Genomic DNA, 12,848 nt, shown 5'->3' on the forward strand with positions numbered 1-12,848 from the left:
GTGACTGGGAAACCAGGGAAAGAGTGTGTTGTCCCAGGCTAGGGAGGCAAAAATCAGCGGAGGTAGTCCGTCGGACTATCCAGCTCCGTGACATTACTTTTATGGCAATTAGTGGGGTAGCCAGTGGAGACACCATCCCCCTGGCTTCCTCAATTGACTACAAGGCATAGAAGCCCATGGTACCTCCATCACCCAGTGTGCAGACAAATAAACATGGCGGATAGGAGCCCTATATCTTTAGGACATGTATGTATGTATAATGGAGAAAACATGAAGACTGAAAAGGGGCATGCCATTCAACTTCATCTTACCGGGACAAGTCTAAGTCCTTTAGAGGCCAAACAAAGCTTCTGTCCATAGGTAAAAGATAAAAGATTCTTGGCACTCGTGATGGCTATAAACTCTTTGCTTGTGCCACATCAGTGAGAATCCTTTTGCCTGAGCTAACTTTGTACAGTAGCAAGATATCAGACAACAAAAGGGAAATACCCAAGAAGCTCACGTTCTGTGAGAAACCACCCCAGGCTATTCCTGTACCCAGGATACAGATACCACTTTCTAATTGTACAGAAGTGCTATACGATATCCATTTATAACCACAAGTTCCGTTTAAAAAAAACACATTCTAGAACAAACTAAATGTACATGTCTCTCTTAAATGCACTCATACACCAAAAAAAGGAAATCGCTGGAATATGCCAAGTGTATAGGTTACACAATACCACTTTTCCCAGGAGCATACAAGTACTCAGTATGAAATGCATTAGGTTTGCTTGATTTCATGTGTTAAATTGTCACTGGTTATTTTTCAGAACATTTCCACCCTTTCACCTTAAAGCATTTTCCTATTACAATTTTGTTTATTAAATAAACTAAATTAAAACTAATGACCTTTACAAAATATGTAAATATGTAAATATGCAAATATGCGTGAAACCCACCTTAAAATAGTAAACATAGTACTTTTATTGGTAGCAGCCAATCAGTGGCAGGTACTCACATTGAAATCAAGTGGAGCACTTTTTGCACATGTTAAATTTATTTTTTAAAATTGTTAAAATATTAAGTGTCTCCTATTAACACAAAATCCTTAATAACATTGATACTGCAAACTGTAAATGAGCTTGCCACCTACTTTTAAAAACAAAATTGACACAATCAGGGATAATATACTCCCCCCACGGTGTCAATGAGATAGTACCTCAACCTACCTTCTCGCTCCTACTGACGTTTCTGGGGTTCTTTCATCCCGCCACCTCACAACTTGCCCCCTTGACCCTGTACCCTCACATCTGCTGTCATCCCTTTATGACGTCCTTACCCCAACCCTAACCAATATCATTTATCTCTTTCTTTCCTCTAGTGTATTCCCCTCTTCATTTAAACATGCCATCATCTCTCCCACATCTCCATCAAATTACCATCCATTAACATATAATCCACAAAATTTCTATCAACAAACTCTACGTTTGACCCTTTAAAATCTGGTTTCCATCCATAGCATTCCACTGAGACTGCACTCACTAACATTACTAATGAACTCCTGCAAAAACAAAATGCCATTTGTCACTACTTGTACTCTTGGACCTCTCTGCAGTCTTTGACACAGCTGACCACCCCCTTATTCTACAAACCCTTTATGGTCATGGCATGTGTGACACCGCTCTATCTTGGTTCAAATCCTACTTCTCTGACTGTACCTTTAGTGTCTCCTTTACTGGAACTTGTTCCTCTCCCCTACCACTATCTGTTGGTGTTCATCAGGGCTCAGTTCTTGGGCCTCAACTCTTCTCCTTCTACACCTATTCACAACCTATATCTTCCTTTTGCTTCCACTACCACCTATACACAGATTATACTCTAATCTATATCTTCTCTTCCCGCCTATCACTCTCTCTTCTAACTCGTCTCACCAACTGCCTTACTTAATTGCATTATGGATGGTGTTGCCTTTCCTGAAGCTCAACATCTCCAAGGCTGAGTTTATGGTAATCCCTCCATCCGCCCTGTCCACGATTCCTAAGATCTCTGTCACTGTTGACACCTCCACTATCCAACCGACAGACCCAGTTCACTGCCATGGTGTCACACTTGGCTCTCTCTTCTCTCTCCTTCATCCTTCACTTCCAGTCCCTCATCAAATCCTGCTGCCTTTACCTGAAAAAAATCTCACAAATTTGCCCATTACTCACACGAGAAACTACCAAAATACTATTTCACTCACTTGTTATATCCCACCTGGATTATTGCAACTCCCTACGAACTTTAATGGAGCCCAGCCAGTCCTCTCCTACTGTTTCACTAAACCAACTAGATTGTAAGGTCACGTAACCAGGGCCCTCTTCTCCTTTTTTACCAGTATGTTATTGTTTGTGATTTTCTATTTTTCTACTGACTCTGATTGTAAAGTGCTACGGTATCTCCTGGCGCTATATAAATACATGTAATGTTATGAGTGAGTGAATTAATGTATTGGTGTTTAGGGACAGAAGTGGCACAGACAGGCTGTTAAGGGGCAGAGGGGGCACAGGTACGGTGTTTATGGGGAAAGGTGGCAAAGACAAGATGTTTAGGGGGCAGAGGTGGCACACACAGGCTGTTAAGGGGGCAGAAGTGGAAAATGCAGGCTGTTACCAGGAAAGGTGGCAAAGGTAAGGTAAAATTTTCTTCCGAGGCATAGATAGCGGGGGGCAGAAATAGCACAGGCAGGATGTTTAGGAGCAGAGACGGCACAGGCAGGCTGTTTAGGGGCAGAAGTGGCATAGGCAGGCTGTTAAGGGGTAGAGGGGTCCCAGGCAGGATGTCTAGGGGCAGAGGTTACATAGGCAGGCTGTTTGGGGACACAGACAAGCTTCTTGGGAACAAAAATGGCACAGACAAGTTGTTTGGGGGCACAGATGGCATAAACAAGCTGTTTGGGTACAAAGGGGACACAGACAAGCAATTTGGGGGCAAAGGTTGCACTGTAGGACATGCTGCTTGTGAAGTTGGTGTGCTCCAGGGCAATTTTCAAACAAGGGCCCTGTGGTTTCTAATTACGCCACTCAATAAAAGGGCAGGTGTCCAAATATTTCCAGGGCTGCTTTTTATTCCCAGTCCAGCCCTGACACTATATAAATCCTTGGTGTGCTCTTTCCTGAGACAGCAGGATGATGCATACAGGTATTTACATTATGAGTTGTGTGCAGGGCAGAGGGTTTATTTCTATAAAATAGATAGTTAGATAGAAAGAAAGATAGATAGATAGATAGATAGATAGATAGATAGATAGATAGATAGATATTCTCCAAACAATGAAGAACCACATTATTCATCCACTGATACCACCAACACATGCAGCATCATTTATCCAAGCGCATCTACCACATACCACTGATCCATGTTTAGCAGAGACACTGAAAAGGCATCTCACACAACCCACACCACATATCATGTTCTTTACATACAGACATACCTCTGTATTGGAACAAGAGATTAATTCCCCAAACATTGACATTCTGACACAAGGAAAATATATGTCACAGATGAGAAATGAAGATGTTTTTTCTACATTATGCCTTAGCTTTTGAAACTATGGTTTGAATTTCAATCCATATACTATGAGTTATTCGGGTCAAAGCATCATGCTTTGGGTGTATGACCTGCACTCTTCAATGACTCATTTATTTTGTTCCCTTTTTACTATACCCACTTTGTATCGTGCTGTCTGTGATTTTCACCGGTCACAGAAAATAAAACATGTTTAGAACATCAAACAAGTTGCATTTGCAGTCCTTTTGTGTGTATTCTTTACATACATGCATTGTTATGTGCTCTATATGTGGCAGGGTTCCTTTAACAATTTAATTCCAACCTCCCATTTGCAGCTATAGGGGACTGTTGGGCAACGTGTTTAGGTAACATGCAGATGAAGAACAAAGCTGAGACAATATGCAAACAGTTTTATTTATTTCTACCAACTAATGAACAGCACTTTTGTTGAAACAACAGATAATTTCAGGAAATATTTGCCAAAAAGGTTTATGTAAAGAATGGCAATTATATTTTACATTAATAATTATGATCTTGTTCAAAGAATATTAGAGCTGTAAATGGTTTCAGGGCACCTGCTGAAGTGTGCAGACATGTAATGACCTACCCCAAATTAGGGCTGGTCCTGGGGTTTCTAAACTTCAGATTAACTTCTTCAGATTAGCAAAACGCCTAGTTTTGCTGTGTGGTAGGGTCAACCTTGACCCAAACTACCCCACATAGACATTTTACCTCCACCCAAGGGCCATGAGTGTTACAACTCAAGCTGAATGATATCCATGTCAGGAAAACTTACTGACTGTTTTCTAACACTTCCTAAAACTGAGCAAACATCCGTGGAGATAAGAGGAGGAGGTAAAAAGGTTTGGATGTGCAGGTACCCAGTAAACAAAGTTCTGGTATCTGAGTGTTAGCTAGTAAACCATTGGCACCTTTAGTAAATACACATAATTTGCTCCCACTAAATCACTAGTTTGGGGGCTGGACATGGATTTATCAGGAAGGCCAGGATTAATGCAAAATCATTGAATTCCATCAGTAGATAATTAACAATACAACTCAGATATAGATTAAAGTCTGCTCTTCTGAATCAATACAATCTACCTATAATGTGACAAAAACACTGCATCCCAAATGGTCATTTTAGAATTTATTGCATTGTTTAATTTGGTTTAAAGCTTTTCTATCCAACAAAGCACATTTCATATACAGATGTCTGTGATGCTCGAAACAGGCAAAACTAGTATCATACAGTAAATGAATCAGTTATCCCTTTGGATTGTCATTCATCAATGTTGTTGAGTGGATATCTTTGAGCTGGTCATTTTTCCTGGTCTTCAGATTCCATGATAATTCTCTATATGAAATTACAGAAATGCAGTTTTTAGATAGTAAATAACTAAACCTTTATTTTTATCATGCTAACATGTACCATACCACTCAACCATCCCACTTTCCTCAGGGCAACCCCAGTGTTTCTGCACTGCGGGGATCATGGGTAATTAGGGACATCAGAAGATCTCCCCTGACTGTCCCACTAAGCTGTAAAATCAATTAAGGTTTGTGCTTTTGCATGATTATCTGGTGCCAGATAAGACAGATTCAGTGCTCTGATACTATCACATTATTAACAGATAAAAGCTTATTGTAGAAAGATGGGTCTCTGTTTCTAGATAAAAGAATAAGACCTCATCCTGGATATAAACATTTCATTTTGAAAACCAAGATCAATAGTCTGGAGACCTATAGAAACGTATAGCCAGATCATTAAGTTGCTGAACTTGCTATATCCAGTCACTGCACTGCTCAGCAGTTATGGGAGTAGTGTATGACTTTAACTTGATTTGTATCCAGATTAAGGTACCTAAAGCTCACCATCACTGAATATCAACAAGAAAGAATACAAATAAAAGTGGTAACAAGAACAATGGATAGATAGATAGATAGATAGATAGATAGATAGATAGATAGATAGATAGATAGAAAGCAAGTAGAAAACAAATATTCTAATTAATCCAATATCCAGTTGATCTTACATTTTCATTCTATGAGACACTTCTCTTTCCCCTGTAGATCACTAAAAAAAAGAAGTAGATATTACTGGAGCCTAGAATACAGCTCGGATATTTTTTTTTAAATCACTTGTTTTAATAGGAAATGAATGGCTTTCTTACCCATTCCAAGTGAGCTTCCTGAGCATGTAACTGTAATGAAATAAAGCGTATAAATTACAAAAAAATAATTGCTTCCTTCATAGTGTTCTGACACTTTATATATAGTATAATCTAATGTATTAAAGCAGAATTAGCAATTTAAGAATGTGTATATCTCTATTAATCAAGTACATAACAGCTGAACAACTTCTATCATACTCTGTTTAGTCTCTTGTTGGGCAGCAGGGGTTGCCGGCTATTTTTTATTGTAATTCACTCTGAAAAGCCTTATATTTTAAAATACCTATATCTAAGACATACGAGGACATATTTATAAAAATCAATTTGTGGGGAAATTCCATTCTTCTGAATTCTCCATATTCATAACTCTGTTTTTGTATTTCTCTTTGTAAACATGACCCACAGATGATCTTAATGAAATAAAGTATATACACAAATACATACACATTCTAATTAGTGAAAACATCTCGTCGTAAATTGCACTTAAGTAAAAAAAGAATTCCTACCAGAATATATTTTTTTGGGACAGAATGAAAGTTGGGGTTCTCCACTACTAATAGGAGAAACCACCACAGTGTAAACATCCCCACATTGTATGTCTGTGAGATCACAGTAACTGTAGCTGGTGTTGGGAACACATGTGAAGTTTCCTTTAGATCCATATAGGTTGACAGTGTAGTTGGCTGGCCCAGAAGATGCCCGCCAGGTGACCCGAATGCCGCTATTTGACAATCTGTACAGCTTCACACCAGATGGACAACAAGCACCTGCAGGACACAGAAAACCATATGTTTGTGTAAATGAAACGTACAAATGGGGATATAATAAGAAATAACGGAAAGACATGTCATTTCAGCCTCTAATTAAAATCTAAGGAAATTCTTTTACATTCTCCTTTATGATCGTGTATTTCTGTTTTCTTTCAAACAGCAATGGAGTACATTCCCTAAAGAAGGTGTTAAAAAGAAAGACGGTTTCTAAACAAGCCAATTGAGCCAATTGTGGTCCCGACTTACCATCCACTATTCATAATGCTGATCCAACCTGCCAAGTTTCTCCTGCAAGCGTTGAGCTTGTGCTGCACAATGCATAGTTCAATCAATGATGTGGGTAACAAGACATTATGCATGGTGAGCCATGCTCTTTTTGCAGTTGAAGCTTACTGGAAAACCTATAAGGTCTGCTCTATTTTGGCACTACACAATAAAATTACTACTCTATCATAAAAAAACAAGAGTTGCAAGATAAATATACAATGTATGAGGATTGAATATACAACGTATTCAACAACGTAAAAAAAAAAGGAAGTGAGATATCAGTATTATGTTCAAGTAATTGATATGTCACAGATTTTGGTGGACGTTGGTGAGACTGCCATGAATAATGCTTAGGTAATGTCTTGGGATATCTTGCAGGATGAAGTGGTTTAAAAAACAAATGTTTATTTCAGCCCATTACGGATAACTTTCTTAATAAACTGTCAGAAAGCACTCATTGATATGAACTGTGTTTTATCAATGAGACAAAAGTGGATAACACAGCATTACCTTCAGAAAGTGTAATCCACTAGAATGCATCTTTTATTTTTCTAATAAAGAAACTAGTGATATTTCCTTCAAGCAACTGATACTCCATAAGTTATTCAATTTACTTACTCGATGAGTAGCCATGATAAGTGCACATTGAAGTTAGGCCAGTTTGGCTTGTGGCTTCAATTGACACGGAATAGCTAGTTCCACAGGTGATACATCCCAGCAGGCAATGGTCCTGAAGAGTGTGGCATTTTGCCTGCCCTCTTGGGGAGACAAGCATTGTGGTATAGGTTTGTGCTCCAGTGGCAACTGACCAGCTGACATTTGTCACCGACTGGGTGACTTGGACCACACTGAGATTAGATGGGCAGCATGGATCTTAAAAGAAAGAAATGACATGTAATACAGATTAGACACTTTATGGCAAACAGTTCTGTTGTATTAAAGCAGACATTGTCTTCAGAGATAAAAACGCCCCCAAAATGTGCGCCTTGAACATGTGTTGTTGTTTTTTTTTATTTTATTGGTGGAAGCAAAAACTTAATCTAGAATTTTGGACAGCGAAGTGTGCTCTTGTCCTGGTATAATGTCTATACGACCAAGGCTGCTTATTTTCCTATAGAGAATGTCTCCCTACGCATGTCCACTTTACTTGACTTTCTGTCTACTAACAAATGTTAGCTACGGTTACTATTAACTGTCAACAGGAGATTTTCAGACAGCCAACAAAACGTAAAGAAACTGAAACTAAACCAATAACAGGATCGTTGATGATTGTATTTGCTGTCTGATTGCCACTAATACAGTGAGTAAGTTACAATAAGTGGAGCAATGCAACAGCTTAAGCATAATTATTCTACTGAATACCCAGTAGATAAAATGAATGTATTGAGTTGAAGGCTGTGCAGCAATACTCCTCTCTTAGGGCCCTAAGTGGTTGAGTCACTAAATATTGAGTTCTAGTTGGTTGCATTGGGGTTGGGATTTATTAAAGCCTGAGTTTACAAAAATACCACAAACGAGCTGGAAAGCTACAACAGGGTGCTCCCAAAACGGCAATTATAAAAATTAGGGGAACTTGGGCACTCCATTTCCATGGTGGGACCTCTTGATATGCCACAGTTGAAATACACTTGGACCAGAAAAGTTACTGAACATTTTAGACACTGGAACTGGACTCACCTGTAATACATTTTCTCCCCAATGTGTCACGTTCTAATTTTTAGAATACTAATGTCAATGTTACCTTTAGAGTACCAAGTACTAAGAGTCCTTTCCACTAAAAATCAGGCTGTATTCAACTAATGGATGCTAAAGTGAGGACACATGCCTTTTAGCTTATTTAAGGGCATTCTTGCGAGTGAAGATGCCATTGCAGACATGTACTTTTTACACAGAGATAGAAATACATTCAGCTGAAAAATGTGTCTCCTTGGAGGGTCACTCAGTTGACTACAGGGAGGAATTTTCACATTTAGCTAGTAAATATAGGTAGCGTATTCATGCCCTGCACTAACTAAAAATCTACATCAATATCTAAACTGACTAAATATAGAAAATACATATTTAGTTACAGAGTAGGTGCCTTGCCATTGTATTTGTTATTGGGACTGTAAAACAAATAGTGAATTTATAGGATAGTCACCTGTTTCCAAAGGTACACTGTAGCTCGGAAGGCTTGTGCCGGATGGCGCAGTTGCCACCACACTGACCATATATAATGCCCCACATGGAAGGTTCTCCAGCGAACAGTAAGTATCTGAGTTGGTGCAGTCCATCTCTCCACCAGATCCTCTAGCAGTAACAGTATATACTGCATCAAAGTTGCTGGAATCCCAGTATATCGTAAATGTGTTTGTGTTGATCTTGGTTATATTGGTAATTTCTGGACTACAGGGGGCTGAAAGTAGAGATTTTATGTGTAATTAATATGCTGTATCACATCTTCTAGGGCTTATGAGACTTCTAATTCATGAAACCACAGGTGCATTTATGACTTTATCTGTAATAGTGATGATCCGCTGTAAAGATTAAGCCCAAGAGAAATACATACCTGTCCTTACAGCCTTAGATGCACAAGATGTGTTGCTGCCCCTGTTTTCACTGTATGAATACACTGTGACATTATACTGAGTGTCGCACTGCAGACCAGAGAGAGCACATACAGTGGCTGTATCGTTACAGAGTATCACATTGGTCCCATCGTCTGCCTTGGTCTCGTACATTTCAGCACCGCGGACAGCAGACCAAATAATCTCTAATGTATCAGTGGACACGTATCCGGGACTGAAATCACTTGGACAACAGGGAGCTGCAAAAAGAGAACAAGAAACCAACGTGTACAGGGCTATCGTTCCTTACACAAAACAACTAAAAGTGTATATTAAAGCAGGGTGTTAAAATGTAAGTCTAGTTTGCATGCCACATTATTTAAGACCAAGCATACCATTAATTCCCTTGACCTATGCGACGGGCCTCCCTGCTTCTTGACCTTCACTTGTGATATCTATCCATTAGCTTCTCAACTGGCTTGACAAATATTTACAATACATTTAAAACAGCTACTTTTCTGGAGTTTGCAGACATAGAAAGAATGCTTGGATGTTTTATCCTTTGTACTCACCCGTGGTATAGTTCAAAATCTCTCCCAGAGGACTCTGCCCTGCTTTATTATACGCGAAAACACTCATAAAATAGATGAAGCCACACTCAGCTGGAAAGAAGCAGACTGTCTGGGATGTATTACAATGGACTTCCAAGCCATCATCGCTCTTCACAAATACCACATAATACTCTGCAAGTTCAACATCGGACCAAGACACTGTCAAGTTGCCTGGGTTCTCCTCCATGATGGTGATTCCACTGGGCGCACAGGGAACTGTAGACACGGGAGGCAAATATCCACATATTTACCCAAACTAAAAAGTGATCAACTATATAATACCCATGCTTAAAAAATCCTTTTGTATATAATAAACTAAATATTTTTCCAACTTAGAAGCTTCAATTTCATTTAAAAAGCTGAAGCTGTAAATTAGTCTTGCAGTTATTTCCCATTTTAATGATATCATAATAGCAGTCTAATTCCTTAGCCCCCCTGAGTGTTGCCCACAAAGTCCACATGCCAGATTTTATGAGCCATGTCCTGTTGGCCATTGTAGATCCTGCATCGTTTCTTGCAGCCAAGGACACCGTGTACTCCATTCCACATTGCAGATCGGAGATTATACATGGGGACGCAGACATTGTGCAGTTTACGCTGTCTATTCCATTAGAAACAAACACAGTGTAGTTGGTTGTGGCTTCAGCTCCTATTACAGCAAAAGTGGCTTCCAATGCTCCACTGTCAAACGTTATCTGAAGATCAGATGGACATATGGGGCCTACAATAGAGAATAAAGATCAGTGGTGAGTAAGTGTATCTAATGTTCATTAACACACAAATAGTAGCTGGTGAGATAGCATTATAAAGCATTTTAAGTGTTAAAATAAACATATATTTAGGAAACTTAGATAGAGTTTTTTCACTTCGGGACAAGTTAGTCGCTTTCAATGTGATATCATGGAAAACAACACACGGGTTAGGACTCAAAGCTATTAAGTCTTACTGATTCCAGAACAATAAAAAAAACCATGGTGGCAGTTTCTGAATTCAATGCGGGTCAAGACAATATGTGATAGATGGCTACATACGGATAATTTGGTTATAGGTGACATCATCCCCTGGTGTTCCATTTGCATCCCAGGCATGAACTTTTATTGTGTAGATGGTGCCAGGATCCAAAGAGGTGAAGTTGATGGACGTGCCAGTTGTGTTCTGATTCCATCTGTTTCCCAGACCATCAGATCTCATGACTGACACAGAGTATAATGCAGCTGAAGGTACCACCTGCCAGCTTACGGTCACTGAGTCACTAGTAGGGGAAACCACAGAGACCAATGGAGCAGCCAGCACTGTAAAATTGAGGACACAATAGTTACAAAGCAGTGTGAAAACAGAAGGCTTATAAACAGAACACAGAAGTTGAGCCTTAAGTTGAAGATGATACCTTTTATTGGGCCACCATAAAGAGAGATGTAAAGTTATATAAGCTGTAGGGACCTTGGAAGTCTTATCTTCAGATGAAATCATCATTTGTTTTGAGCTTTTTGGCCCATTAAAATGTATCAGCTTCAACTAAGGATGCCGTTATGGGCAATGACAAACTTAAATTTACAGAGAGAAGTCAGCAACTATGGCAAGAAGGCACTGTTCATAGCCCACTGTTCATACGTTCCTGGGAAGCAAATCCATCTGTCCTTTTAGTTCCTCAAGTAAAACAACCTGAAGTTCATGAGCATGATTAAATGATTGGATTTGATTGGGATTACTATTAATGTTTTGATTATTTGACCATACTAAGTGACACACTGATATACATCTGATATATTAGAATACCAAGATACAAAGATCCTACAAAACAAGGTTTTCATTAATTATTAAGGTGGCTTAACAATTACACCGTACCTGTTTTTGCATTCCTGGGACGAGAAGGTTGACTTTTCCCAGCATTGTTGATGGATCGCACAGTGATTCTGTAGGTAGTGGCAGGTTGCAAGCCGGTAACAGTTCCTGGGGAACTAGAGACTATGGTCTCAGAAAAGAATTTCCCATCCTGTGCGGTTACCAGGTACCTAGAGGCTCCAGGAACCTCCGGCCATTCAACAGTGATGCTGTTACTCAGTTTTGAATAGGTTTGCTCAATAATGGGAACCTCAGGAGCTGTATGACAAAAAACACACACAAACAATGAGAATGTGTTCCTAAAACACTGTTTGGATCAGGGAAACAAATTTACATTCCAATTCACCAACCTGTCATCTGAACCTTTTGAACTTGAGCAAGAATGATGCCATCTTGGTTCAAGGCTTCCACTGCTACTTCATAGTTGGTATTTGGGAGAAGTGTATTTATGGTCCCCAAAATAGTAGCTGAATTAAACACTGCAAATGTAGGCTGAGCCGATGACATAACAGGGATTGCTGTGATTTTGTACGACATCGCCCCAGCAACTTTTGACCATCGGATGTAGACGCTTCTTGATGTGACATCATAGACAGACATTGAAATATCTGAACAAAAACAAAATTAGTAATTGGAAGACATCGGCCTTTAATAATGGCTTTAAGGTTGAGAAAGGGAATAAAGAGTGTTGAGACAAACTGGGTTTACCTTTTTTTTTTTTTTTTTTAAAGAGGAATTTATGAGTCAATAAACCCCCAAACTGCACTCTCTGAAAGTAAGATTTGCAGATCGTGAAAAAACCTTACAAAACAATAAGTCACAATTACGTGATAATAGTACTAAATGTGGGTCATCTTTAGCAAGTACAGAACCCTGGCCTGAGATTGTCCAACACTCAGAGGCTGACAGGTAAGGTTCTTAGGGGAGTAAAGTAAAAAAAATGGACATGTAGGACACAGAAGCACTAAGGAAAACCTGGCGGGGCAACTTAAAGAAGGCAGATTGTATTTCAAGAATCTTCCACAAATCATTTAGGATAAATGTTTTAATTGAACAAATCAATAAAACCATGAAGATTTATTAGTTACCTGCGTAGCTGGTGGGCAT

General features: G+C 39.2%; 1 protein-coding gene across 1 annotated transcript; it reads right to left on the minus strand.

Annotated features, from left to right (window-relative positions):
* Positions 1-5,576: 5,576 nt before the first annotated feature.
* LOC149280786 (fibronectin type III domain-containing protein 7-like) lies at positions 5,577-12,278 on the minus strand. The gene is made up of 11 exons (XM_089500093.1): positions 12,092-12,278; positions 11,745-11,999; positions 10,931-11,191; positions 10,363-10,620; positions 9,861-10,115; positions 9,291-9,548; positions 8,883-9,137; positions 7,361-7,615; positions 6,212-6,472; positions 5,706-5,735; positions 5,577-5,608 (listed from the first exon to the last, which is right to left on the minus strand). Exons 1-11 carry the CDS (start codon positions 12,276-12,278, stop codon positions 5,577-5,579), a joined length of 2,307 nt encoding a protein of 768 aa, XP_089356219.1.
* Positions 12,279-12,848: the final 570 nt, after the last annotated feature.

Source organism: Sceloporus occidentalis, unplaced genomic scaffold (assembly GCF_023333645.1).
Source record: "Sceloporus occidentalis isolate IW3139 unplaced genomic scaffold, rSceOcc1.0.p SCAF_147, whole genome shotgun sequence".
Classification (NCBI taxonomy): domain Eukaryota; kingdom Metazoa; phylum Chordata; class Lepidosauria; order Squamata; family Phrynosomatidae; genus Sceloporus; species Sceloporus occidentalis.